Source organism: Gossypium raimondii, chromosome 6 (genome assembly GCF_025698545.1).
Source record: "Gossypium raimondii isolate GPD5lz chromosome 6, ASM2569854v1, whole genome shotgun sequence".
In the NCBI taxonomy this organism is placed as follows: Eukaryota; Viridiplantae; Streptophyta; class Magnoliopsida; order Malvales; family Malvaceae; genus Gossypium; species Gossypium raimondii.
Genome location: NC_068570.1, coordinates 40,595,182 through 40,609,282, shown reverse-complemented (window position 1 = coordinate 40,609,282; position 14,101 = coordinate 40,595,182). Strand labels below are relative to the sequence as shown.

The window sequence follows — 14,101 nt, the reverse complement described above, 5'->3', positions numbered from 1 at the left end:
GTACAACATAGAAAACCTAAGGGAGAAACCATTTTTGAAGCTTTCACATTTGGCCCTCAATTAGTAAGTATATTCAAATCGCTTTCTTGTAATTTTTATAGGTTTTAAGTCATAGGAGCTTTATTTAGCTAGTTCATGTACCAATTTGTGAAACTAATAAAGTTTTAGAAAGTTAACATTATTGATTTCTTGACTAATTAAGCTTGAAATTGATAGATTTAAAGCTTAGATTATGAAAAGGACTAAATTCTAAAGTTAATTTAGTTTATTATTAAATTTGTTACATCAGGACCAAATTGAATAAATGTAAAACTTATCATGAAATTATTTTAGAAATAGAAATTATAAGGTCCCTAATGATAATATATGAAATTGAATTTTAATCCAAGTTAGGAATCAAAAGTTATGCTTATCTCGAGTTTAGGGACTAAATTGAATAAAATGAAAATATGAGAAAAATAAAAAATGAATTTATATAGGTGAATAACATTGTATGAAACTAATTGGTATTCATTTGCATATAAAATAATTGTATAGATCAAGGTTTGTACCAAAGTGGAGTTAATAAGGAAAAAAATAAAAATTACGGATTAGTCCTTGAAGTATCCACTCTTTTCACATTTTGAACAAGTAAGTTCATATGGAACTTACTATCTTATTTTATATTATGTGTGAATTTTGTTTAATTTCATATATATTTTTAGATATAATTAGAAGGCATAATGCTAAAAATATCCCCTAACGTTTGGATGTTTGGTCACTTTGGCCCTTTATGTTTTTTTGGAGCACTTTACCACCTAATGTTTTTTTTGGTCAATCTGGTTTGTTTTTAACAGACATGCTGACATGGTTGTTAGTTCTGATTTGGATTTTTTTATTCCACCCAGGCGCCAAATGTTTTTAGATGCTGACGTAGTATTATTTTATCTTATATGCCACACCAACAAATGATTTTAAAATTATTAAGAAAAACAATAAAAAACCCTAAACACACACGGATACAACTAAAACACTCTAAGATCTCCTAAATGAAGAACCCTAAATCTCGAATCCTCTCTTTGTCCACTAAAATTATGCAGAAATCGAAGCTTGAAACCTAGTGGGTCGGTAAAAGAATCAAAAATATTGTCTAAAAAAAGTGGTTAGAAGCCATCAATGGAGAAGTTTCCTTACTCAAAGTTGGTTTCTTCATCATAAGGGGAGTTCATTTATGATGGAGAGAAAATAACATGTTTCGATAATAAGTTAGCTCTGAGAAAGACTTGTAGAGCAATTTAAACCCAGGCAGAAGGTATTATGGTTGCTCAGATTTTCGGGTAAGCATATATTTAGCCAATTTTTTGTAGGGTTCATATGAAATTGGGGATTTTTTAGTTTGTTTTATTTTGTGTCGATTGGACAAAATTGGTGCTACAATTTGTCGTAGCATTAGATTTTTGAGTGAATTGTAGGGTTTATATAATAAAATGTCAAAATTTTTTGTGTGAATTGTAGGTTTGTGGATACGGATTTTTTAAGTGGTATGATGATAAGTTGTGTAATAGGGCGAATAAAGTAATACATGAATTACGTGATAGCAAAATAAAACTTCCAAAAGAGAATACAAGACTTAGGAAGCAAATTATGAAGTGTGGAAGTGTTGAGATGTTTGAGAGTGGTAGTAGAAGTAGTAATGTTAAGATGTCTGAGAGTGGCAGTGTGCAAAATATGGGTAAGGACAAACAAACAAAAGAGGTCAATGATGATGTTGTGGACAACATTGAATTAAGCATAAAGATTAAGAGCTTGAAGCAAAAATGTTTATTTGCAGTGTATTATTTATCTTATGTTTCACATAATTTAGGAATGTTATAATTTGAAAAGTACGGTTTCATGTTCTTGTGTTTTGTATATCTAGTACCTTTAAACTTTGTTGTTGACATAAATTATCACATTCGAGTTGGTATTTGTAGCTAATTTGAGGGAAGTATAAAGAAAGGTCTATGAACAAAATGAACAAAAGAATGTTTGTTGGCAAAAGAATGTTACATGTACTAAAATATTGGATATTTGACCTTGTATGTCATGTTCAAAATAGTAACTAACAAAATGACCCTAGACCCACATAGTTTTCTATAGCAGTAATGGTATACCACATCAATTTGTTACATATATCATCATTATTATACCAACTTCAAGCAAGTCCTAGAAGCCTGAAATACAAAAACTATCTTAAGCAACTATTACATGTAATGGCAAACAAAACTTATCTTAAGCAACTATTTCAATAAACAAACAAATGGTTTAGTCAGAACAACATCTCAATTCATTTCTTCATCTTCTTTGTTGCAATGGGTTCTTGTGTGTTGATAGGTTCCTGATATACCCTCCTTTTTTGGCTTCTAGTTCTTGTACTTGTACCAAACAGACAAAAAAATCACAACCCCAAATTAAATTTAAATATTTTGGAACTTGATAGTAAAAAAGTGTTTATGATATACTTGTGATCTAGTTGTGTTAGGTTGATTGCATGATATTTTGTTGTTCTTTTTTTGGCTTCTAGTTCTTATACTCATATCAGATTGAGAAAAAAATACAAAACCCCAAATTAGATTTAAATATGTTGGAACTTGACAGTGAAAAAGTGTTTACGATATACTTGTGATCCAGTTGTGTTAGGTTGAATGCATGATCTTCTGTTGTGACCCTCACCACCACATTTCCTACATCTCATAATTAGATTAACCTTACTGAGTTGCCCATGCCTCACTTTTTTCGATTCATTTTTTTCTTTCCTTCTATTCTTCTTTGGCCTACCAAGCATTATTTTCTCAACTAGTGGAAGCACAAGCTCAATACAAGATTTTCCCCACTCATGTGACCCATTTATGGGTTGTAAAGCATATGCATATGCTTTCGTCTATGTCTCCTTGTGGTAGTACCTATGTAAATAGTCATCATGTTCTTATTCAAGATGCCATATAGCAGAGCAGGCATGGGGACAAGGGATCCAGATAATTTTCAACTTCGACAATTGTAGGTTTTATCTTCTATATTTACAATGTATTGTTTTCTGCCTTTCTTAACTTCACACCCATTTTCCTTATTCCAGATCATCTTCTAATCAACACATTCCTTCTTACTGTCATCAAATTTTTCTTTATTAGTGGACCATAATTGTATTTCCATAAACTACATTACTTCCCCTTATCCATTATTCTGGTCATCATTTTAACTATGATTTCCTCTAACATGGTTATTATGATGCTCTTGAATCTAGACTCCATGATGCTGGAGTTAAATGCTTAACAGAGGTTATTATCAACAATATCTAACATTGAGTGTAACCCTCGGAAGGCATTGGTCCAAACTTTCAGATTCTTAAAGAATAACTCATTTGTAACACCTTCATCAATCTTATACAATTCTTCTTTGTTTCGTTCCCACTCCCTCTCTGTTGTAAACTTCACAATTTTCCAAAAAGTAAATTCATATGCATTTGCTTTCTTCCAACCAGACAAGTTTGATAAGACATGCCTAGCACAATTTCATGTTCTACTCTAGGCAGAATGTCATTAACGGTTATCTCAAAACCCTACAAATTAATTTACAAAACATAAGTAAAACATTAGTAATAAATTGGTGCAAAAAAATGGCACTGTTTACCTTTTGTTGGTCACTGATGATGGTATACCCAAACTTATCTTCCATTCATAAGTCTGTTGTTAAAAGACTAAGAAACCATGACAAAGACTCAGTGCATTCCCCCTCAAGAATACCCTAAGAAACTAGGTACATCTGATTGTTTCCATCTCTCCTAATAGAAAATAACATCTCACTCATTAATGGACCTTTTAAGAAGCAACCATCCAAACCTAGTATAGGTTTGCACCCTTTTTTCCAACCTCTTTTCAATACTTCAAAACAGACATAAAACCTCTTCAAATGTGATAGAGATTCAGGTGTGATTCTATTCACTGTCATTTTTATTGTACTTCCAGGATTCTTCAGTATCAACTCATCAGCATAATCCCACAACATAGCAAATCCATCTATGAAGTCTCCTGCCAACTTATCCTTCACCATTTTCTTGGCCTTTCTACACCTTATCATATTAACATTCATATACATTTTTGAAGCTACCCTTCTTTGTATCTCCCTTAGCTTCATTTTTTTGTGGTCCCTAATAGTAGCTTCAAAATGCTCTAGAATTACTTTTCCATTAACCATTTTGTTTCTAAACCTAACACAATAGTTGTGCTCATCATTAAAAATTTTCACTTGCATGCACCTGGATATGTTATTATAACTTGCAAATATTCTCTATTTACACTTTTTAGATGCAATGCATTTAATTCTAACCCTATTTGGTTTATTCTTGATTATCTTAAGTTTCCTTCTACAACACATTGAGTACTTACGAATTGCGGATTTGAATTGAACACCATCTTTAAATAGCATCCAAATACAGAAGAGTGGACTTGCTGAGTTTGGATTGTTAGTGGGGAACCTACTTTTTCTTCTACAAGCATCAGGGTCATTGTCATCATCTGACCCAAGTATGCTCGAATTATCATCACTATCAAAATATTGAGTCTCATTTCCCTCTTCTTCCCTGCCAACTCTATCATTTAGTTTTTCAGCCTCAACTTCTTCAGGGACTTCAGCCTTAAACTGTTCTCTAAATCTTTCACTTTCAGTCTCATCAACTATTGTTTCCTTATCTTTCCCAGTGGTTTTCCCCTCCACTTCCCTTAACTTTTGTCTAGCTTCTTGGAGCTCCTCATCATCATCACCATCTGAAAAGTACATCACCTTTATTACATAAACATTCGCATCCTCTAAATCACTATCACTTTCATCCTCAACCCCCTTCTCATCAAATTCTTCAACACTACTATTTAAACCTCTATCGCCCTATTCTAACCCTTCAACAGATGCATCTAAACCATCTAAAGCTTAACCTGCAGCATCATTTTTACCCCCTTTACTGCCAGCAACCTAAACACCCTCCCCATTTAAACCTTCAACACCCTCAACCTCACCACCTTCACCACTCTTACCACACTGACTAACAACAACCTCAATACCCTTACCACCTTCACCACCCTCAACCTCACCACCTTAACTGCCAACAACCTCCACACCCTACCTATTTAAACCTTCAACACTCTCACCATCTTCACCACCCTCAACCTCACCACTTTTATTGCCAACAACCTCAACACCCTCCTTATTTAAACCCTCATCACCTTTACTACCAACAACCTTAACACCCTCCCCATTTAAACCTTCAACACCCTCAACACATTTATTACCACCATAAAAACCTTCAACAATAACTACAGCTAACAGTAAATCATCATCAGCAAAAATAACAGTGTCAATCTCATGCTTTACATACAGGTCTATCTCCTTCTGCTTAACACAGTAGTTCAACATGTCAATAGTGGTACTATCATTCCACACAACCCTAAGGTTATCCTACAAAGTCCTACTATTAGGTATATGGAAATAAATTAGTTGCATTGTATTAAACCCTAGCCAATTTTTAACTATTTTACACAACTCAAAATATGATGTCGTATCTAAATCCTCTTTAAGTCTCACATGTTCACCACCTGAATACCTAACATGGGGATCACATACAAATTTACCCCAGAAATACAAGTTTTTATAGTATTCCTCCTCTGAAAACATCTGCAGTTTAAACAATAAAAAAACATATTACAAAAGTTAGAAAACAGTAAGATTCCATAATAATAGACAAACAAAGTGTAGCAAAAAAAGTATAGACAAATAAAATATTAATATAAACAATATAAAATGCATATAAAGTTAAATGATTTAATAATTATATAATCAAATCTGATAAAGTTTATATATAATAACTTAACAAAAACAAAAGATGGAAGAACCACTTCAATAAGTTCACCTACTGAACTATGCCTAGAACTAATATCCCCACCAAGCAACATTATAACCCCCACATCAAAATTGTGCACTGAACCAAACAGTATAACGAAACATGCAAATTTGTCAAATGTTGGGGTCGACCACTATCACTATCACTAACGAACTCAAAATCCCTTAACCAATAAACCAAAAAACCAAAAAGTCCTCTTGTTTACAGTCTCCAAATCAAAACCCTAAAAAAACTAAAATACACGAAATTACTCTTCTAATTAATAGCCAAATCGATAAGCTTAAATCAATGTCTCAAAAATCGAAAACAAAAAAATCCCAAAATTTAAAAACCCTAAACAAAAATCCACAATATTAAAAAACCCTAAACAAAAATCCCCAAAATTAAAACCGCTAACCAAAAATCCCCAAATTCAACAACCATAAACCAAAATCCCCAAATTCGACAACTTAAAACCCTAAATCCCCAAACTCAAAAACCCTAAACATAAATCAAAATAACAAACATAACATTTTCAAAGTGAAAACTTTTAAAAACATACCCCAAAATATCATCCAAAATCAAATGTGATTCTGCAACAACGTTTAGGTAATCTTCTTTTGCATAATTATTTTACTTTCTCGAAGGGTTCATTGTCTGTTCTCTCTCTCTTTTTAATTAGCTGATTGAAGAGTTTTTTTATTTTTAGGATCGAGCTTCTCTTTTTTAGAATATCTGATTCAATTGTTTTTTTAATTATTTTTAATTTTAATTAGGTGTCAAATGCGTTAACACCTAGATGGAATAAAAAATTTCCAAATCAACGTCGTTAGTCAACTAACGGCCACCTCAGCATGTCTGTTAAAAACAAACTAATTTGACTAGAAAAAAGTTAGGTGTTAAAGTGCTCCAAAAAAACATAAAGGGACAAAGTGACCAAACAACCAAACGTTAAGGGCTATTTTTGACATTATGCCTAATTAGAATTCTAATGAATTTGGCATGTGTGGTTAATAATAGATTGAATTGAAATGGCATGTGATTATTGGCTATTATGTAATAGTACAAGGTACAAATGTGAAAGTTGGTTTATTACAAGACATGTAAATGAAAGATGTGATCATGTACAGGGATTGGTAATGACATATATACGATAATGATGCATGTGTGAATTTAGTACAAGGTTAGGATACGTTTGGCATGCCAATAGGGTTATATGTTTGTTTGGTCAGGGATTTTACATGTTATAATGAGGTCTAGCATTTTTTGCAGATTCTCGAGTTGTATATAACATAGGTTAACTTGTGTGAGAAACTTAGTTACCTGTGTATCCGAATTTTTTTTACTATAGTTTCATCGAGAAATATTGAATTAAATTGAAATGGAAAACTTGAATGTGAATTGAAAATGAAATACTATATACTTATAGCTTGATATCTGACTTGTGATTTCCTTAATGTTAATTATATTACTCCTGATATGTAAACATGACTAACATTTTGGTTGGTAATGTTGTAAGTATAGTAATTCTATTTTAACTTACTAAGCATTCATAATGCTTACTCTAGTTGTGTTTTTTTCCTTGTAGATCGTCACTTTGCAAAGGTTACCAAGTCGGATTAGTGCGAAGCACACACACTATCAAAATACTGTAGAATTATGTTTTTTGTGTCCAAATTTTGTGGCATGTATATAGGGGCACCTTAGTGTGCAAATGGTCATTTTGGGATAATTGGTCATATGGAAATTGTGGCATGGTTAATCTTGAGTAATATGACTTTCTTATGATTTGCTAAATGTATGGCATTAGTCATGTTTCATACTAGTATGAGTGATGATATGAACTTATATGTTTTGGCATGTGAAAGATTATAAAATGAACTAAATAGACTAGTTAAGTTGATGTATGATTAGAAATGGTATAAATGATTGTCATAATTGAACATATGTTAAGTACATGATTATTTTGGTTCATTTCTAAATCATATGGATCCTTGATGTTCAAAATAAGTAGATATACATATGTTGATCTAAGATAAGAAAAATTGAAATAGTTAGGTAAGTAAATGGTGTAATTGAAGTTAAATGAATGACATGGATTACGTGTTATGCTAAATGGTTTAATTCAAATTGTTACAAACTTGTTTTGGTTGTTTTATTAAGTTTTGGTATGGGTGAATTGGTAAATGAATGTATGTGATAATATGTTTTGGTTGGAAACATGTGAATAGGTACCTAAATGTGTTAAGTTGCCAAAAACAAGGGCAATGTCGCGCCCGTGAGTCCCCAACGTCGCAACTTAGTCCGATAGTGAGTGGCGTCGCAACGTAAAGGTGTTTAATGTCACGACGTGACTCATTAAGTTGCGTAGTCGTGACTTGAGGAATTATGAAGTCGCGATATCGACCCAAGGTTTTAAATACCAATTGGTCATAATTTAACCTTAGGTTAGCAAAAGAGGTTTCTTAAGCTTGTGTGGGACCCAAAAATGAATATGTTGCATAATATGAATGTGAAATTGTACTTAATTGCATATGTGTATAATTATATGTAGTTGCTCCGACAATAAATATAGCATCTTGCAGCTTGGACCTGACGATTTCGTCAGGTGAGAGGTGTTACAATTTACTTTCTTTAACTTTCTGCTCTTTTACTTTCTTTTTTTGTTTTCTTTATTTTCCTTTACTAATTTTAATCCAAACATAGTGTACAGGAGAAAAAAGGAAACTGAAATGAGAAATGTGGAAACAAATAAAGTCAAGATTACAATCTCATCCCGTTAGTCCTTGTTTTTCTCAAAACAATTTTTCTGATGATATTAAAATGGGTAAACTATAAAAATAATCATTAAACTTCTTTAACATTTTTTTTTGTCACTCAACTATGGAATTTTAATTTTGTATAATTACCCGCCATTTAGCAGTTGTTACACCCTTAACAAAAAATTAACGTGGCATGTTTACTTGGTCATCTAATTGTCACCTATTTTCCACTTAATTTAAATTTGGTGGAAATTTGGTGGAAATTTAAAACAAAATATTTGGAAATTTGGTGGCAATTAAATGGCTAAGATAATGTGCCACCTCAATAAATATGTAATTAAAATGTTATAATTAATAACATTAATGATCAAAATATAACATTTATAGTTAAGTGAGAAATTTTCAAAGATAATTTAGTGACTATTTATATAACTTATCTTAGTGAAATCTATAAATTTCCATCTTCAATTAATTATAAACTTCTATCTTCCAGTAATATTTAATGAACTTATTGTATTTGTTGGTGTATTAGCCATGATCGTTCATCTTACAACTAACTTAGTTACATCATGGGTTTGAGTTTCTATTTGTAGTGTATGTGTTGAAAATGATTTGTTAATGTTACTAATGCATCAATTGTATAAAAGAAATTAATGATTTAATGTTTAACAATCATAGGAGGTTGAAGGGTCACATGGGTGTAAACCTGTAAGGTTAGCTCTTAGTACAAGTTTTTATGTGAATAGCATATTTCCCATCCATATTTAATGCGATTTTATTGCAATAAACCATATCACGATGAGCCCATGACTGTCCTGAGTTTTCTATAACCAACAAGTTCAACACAGATGACATGGTAGTAGTAATAATAATAATAATAACACAACATAGCATTTCTCTTTAAAACATTGAGAGATTGGGGCAGGAGCTTTTGCTGCTGGTCTTTGTAGAACCCAGGAATTGGAACAATCTCTTTTTTTCTTTTTGGATGAACTAGAGCTGAATCTTTAGTTTCCCACAATCCTTTCTAAGATGTGTCATGGGATTAACACTCTAAAACCTTTTCAAACATGATCAGAGTTGCCTTTCATCAGTGAAAAGAAACTAATAGACCATTTTGCCTAAATACATCTGACCCTGTTAAGACGGGCATTATTATACTGCAATTTTCATTTGGCATAATCGAATCGAAAGCAAAAATATGGGGGCACACCATATCCAAAGCCCATCATTGCATAAGATTTCTTGACAAACGGACTCTTACTTACATGACTCGTAACATTAGCAATCAATCTCAATAGGCCGAAAGGATATAGCAAAAGGCCAAACCTAGTTATGTTTACGAGTACTATTTTTCAATAAATAATCAATTTATAAATCTTAAAAAGTCATATATGTCTGCCACTAGGTAGACAACACACTCCTTCCCAGGGTCACTTATTTTTCTTTGTTCTGGTAGTCGTAATTAATGGATATCATTACGATTCCTAGAAATAATGTAGTCAAAGTAGAAATCGATTGATTATTCGTCTGTAATCTATTTTCACACAAAGCAATACACTGAACAAAATGCGATTACAATAAGCTGGGGAACTTGTAAGTACTGGTAACACATTAAGAGCAACAAAGGAAAAGAGTGGAATCTAAGTTTCTAGTAGCATTTGGGTTCGAAAGCAAATGGCCCAACGGTGTAGAGAATAAACGGAAGCTTGTTCGCAGTAAATGGCTTCTCGGGCCTCAAGGTAGCCCCCTTCAATCCACCATGGAGATTAGATGGTTTGCTGCATTTAGCCATTGGCGATGATACTAGAGACACTGTGCATTTGTGGGCTCCAAAGCTGGTGACGGTCTTTGGTGCTTGCAGGAAGAAATAGCCATTCTTGTCAGTTTTCGCAGTGGCCTCTTGCTTGTATTTGGTGTTCTTGCATGTCAGCTTTACAGTGGCACCTATAAAAATCAAAACCAATGTGCTCAGTCTAGTCAGTATTACTCGAGTATAGTTTTAAATTAATTAACTCTTCAATGGGAAAAGAAAAAGAAGCTAATGGGTTTTTTCCTTTTGTTTCAAGTTTCAACGTAGGGTTCCATGACAATGCAATGCATGCCAGTCATTGATGTTGTAGGAACCTAGAAGTATGAGCTCTAACGTTGAAAAAAGGTAAAGTTTGCTGCTTTAACTCATAAAACGCCAAGCTATTGACGTTACCTCACACAGTCACTCTTTTAAGTTAAAATCCAAGAAACCATTTCTCTCTCTCTCTCTCTCTCTCTGAACTCAAATTTAAAATGCAAGTTTCCCCTTTCAAACAAACATGGAAGTCACATGCATGCCTAAATCAAAATTATTAGGCCATTAAAAAGATAGACGTACTAGGGCTAATAATTCTCGATGCAAATGAATATAACCAAGCATTGCACTTAAAGTTTTTGTTTAGTGAAAAGATGTAAATTTTAATCTCTTTTTTTAAGTATAATGATAGGTTTCAAACTGACCCAAAATAGGCTTCGCTCCCAACAGGGTGTCAGATCCAGCGTATTTGCATGACTTGCAAAAAACAACGCCCTGAACAGCCACTAGGCTCCTTTGTGGTTTAGGATAAGTTGGCGGCTTAGGTGGAGAAGGCGATGGTGGAGGATATGTTGGTGGGTGCACTGGTGGCTTAGTCGGGGGCGCAGTCGGTGGCTTAGTTGGAGGATAAACTGGTGGCTTGGGTGGAGGGGCGTAAGTTGGTGGCTTGGTCGGAGGAGCGTAAGTTGGCGGCTTGCTGGGTGACTTGGGTGGAGGAGCGTAAGTTGGCGGCTTGCTGGGTGACTTGGGTGGAGGAGCGTAAGTTGGCGGCTTGCTTGGTGACTTGGGTGGTGGATAAACTGGAGCAATCTTGGGTGCTTTGGGCGGGGGGTAAACAGGTGGGTGAGTTGGGGGCTTAGTAGGGGAAGGGGTTGGCGGGTGGGGATGCGGATGGGAATGGTGATGGTGGTGGTGGTGGTGGTGGCTTGGTGGGTGAGCAGGTGGCACTACAGGCGAAATTCCATGGTAATGAGGAGGCAAAGCCTCAGGCAAGATCTGAGAGGACACCGTGAAGCTACTCAGTACGAAAAGGGAAAGGTGCAGGAGCAAGGCAGCTTTAGCTGCTACTGCAAACCCCATATTTTGCTTAAAGCTTAGCTGTAAGAGACTTAAAGAAAGGTGGTGAAGCTGAGTCTTTCTAAGGACTGCATTTATAGGGGTTAAGCCGTGATTCTCTGCGGTTTTTAGTCATGAAAATCTTGTTTTACAGTAGAGTGAGGGAGTGGGGTTAGGGCCCTAATAGTAATTAAAAATCTAGTCAATGTACGGGTTAATCAGAATCCATAAAATTTACACTTATGAAAACAGGGTCATGACCTTAAATGCATAAACCAATTTAGAATGGTTTTTCAGCAGGATATTATTATATTGAGTGATTGATTCAATTTAGCTTTAATTTTGTAGCCAAGTACTGGGGCATGGCACATGCATGCAGAAGAAAAATGGAAATTCTACCCATACATACATACGGTGCAAGAAAATGTAGAAGTTTCCAAGGACTTCGGGTAGTGGACCCTTATATAAAATTGGATGTATTTCATTAAATAAAAGATTAGGCCTCTAAAATCATGAACGTTGAACACAAAAGGAAGATAAAGTTGATGTCTTTAGGGTAAAATGATAGGAATCCGAGCTGCCTTGGATGAGAATATTGTCCTTCTCAAGGAGTTTTTTTTTTTTTTTTTTGACTTTTTCTAACACAATAATGGTTCAATTCCATTTCCATTTTCTAGAAATAAATGTTTATTATTTTAAACTATATTTATAATATTATATACAACAAGCTAGGTGCTGGGCTGGCAGGACCGTTTTGTTAAAATGAAAAAAATTTATTTAGCTCTTTTAAAATTTTAAATTGATAAAAATAAATTATATTTTAATTCTTTAAAATTAATAAAATTTTGATTTAATCTTTTAAAATTATTTTTTACTTACAATTTAATTTCTAACTCCTAAAAAATTTTAATAATTCTTCCTGCAACAAGCTTATTCGACCTTAAATCAACTGCTATTGTTGTAATTATCCAAAAATAAAAATAAAAAGGGTTTCCTCTGATTTAAAAGTTTCAAAGTTGTATCAAAAATATTATATAAAACAAAACAAGATCAATTTAAAGTGTGCTCACTTTTGCTTTTGTAAAGATTTTCCAAGTCACATTTTTAACCTTGGTACAGTTTTTTTAATATTTATCTTGGGTATACATTTATTTCTTTTTAAATTAATTTCAATTATATATTTAAAATTGTAATGGTTATATTTTAGTATTTAAAATATGATTTATATATTAATATTAATTTTATAAACAATTTATATTAATTACTTAAAAATATTTAAAATTAATATTTTTATATAACAATTTATTTTATAATTTTATTACAACTGAAATTAATATTTTCATATTCAGTGTTATTTGAATTAGACTGGAACTTATTTATATACCAACCTGACATAAGGATTGAACCGATCTTTGAATAAACTACTCAAACTAGTAAAAATTAAAAATCAAGATAAAAATTTTACTAATTTAATTGGTTTTTATAGTTTTTTTAATATTTTATTTTTATCTTATGAATTTCTTAATTATTTATTTTATTATTATTGGAACAACAATCAAATTAATTGAACGAGAATCGTGGATCTAACTCATTTGTTTCATATATCAAATTAAGTCAAATAAATTAATAAATCAAATTATATTGAGAGAGAGCATATGGGAATGGGAAAGGAGTCAGTTAGGGGTGTTCATTCGGTTAACCGACCGGTTAACCGACCCGAAATTACTATAACCGAATTAACCGACCTTCCAAAAATTTTAACCGTTAACCGAACCGATTTTTTAAAAAAATTTAACGAACGAAATTTTTTGGTTAATAAGGTCGGTTAACCGAATTAACCAAAATTATGTATTTTTATTTTTGGTTAAAATTACCCAATTACCGAATTAACGAATTACCGAATTAACGAATTAACGAATTACCGAAAAATATACGAATTACCGAATTTTTTTATTTTTATTTTTAAAATTTTAAAATTATAAATTATTAAAGTAAATTGGGTTTTAGACTTTAGTAAATTGGGTTGTCTTTTAGTTTTAGTTTTATTGGATTGGGTAATTGGGTAAACTTTAGTTTTAGTTTTATTAGGTTGGGAAATTGAGTTTGGGTTGGGTTGGATAATTTTATTTATTAATTTTTCGGTTAACGAAAATTTTGTTAACAGACGGTTTCAACCGAATTAACCGTTAACGAAAAATCATAAAAAATTAACCGACTCCCGACCGAAAAAATTCGGTTAACCGACCGATTAACCGAATTCGGTCGGTTAACCGAATTTTTTCGGTTTTACCCGAATTATGCACACCCCTAGAGTCAGTGTGGGGAAAAGAA

At 32.8% G+C, this 14,101-nt stretch overlaps 1 protein-coding gene across 1 annotated transcript; it reads right to left on the bottom strand.

Annotated features, from left to right (window-relative positions):
- Positions 1-10,145: 10,145 nt before the first annotated feature.
- On the bottom strand, positions 10,146-11,848 carry LOC105773528 (non-classical arabinogalactan protein 31). Its single transcript, XM_012595505.2, has 2 exons — positions 11,140-11,848; positions 10,146-10,593 (listed from the first exon to the last, which is right to left on the bottom strand). The coding sequence occupies exons 1-2, from the start codon at positions 11,792-11,794 to the stop codon at positions 10,298-10,300; spliced, it is 951 nt and encodes a 316-aa protein (XP_012450959.1). The 5' UTR covers positions 11,795-11,848; the 3' UTR covers positions 10,146-10,297.
- Between the last annotated feature and the right edge of the window lie 2,253 nt (positions 11,849-14,101).

What these genes read in the sequence shown, in the direction of transcription:
- LOC105773528 (XM_012595505.2), bottom strand. Translation starts at nt 11,794, where the DNA reads ATGGGGTTTGCAGTAGCAGCTAAAGCTGCCTTGCTCCTGCACCTTTCC. An exon ending in GGGAGCGAAGCCTATTTTGG is followed by an intron (nt 10,594 to 11,139) that starts GTCAGTTTGAAA and finishes TGATTTTTATAG; the next exon opens with GTGCCACTGTAAAGCTGACA.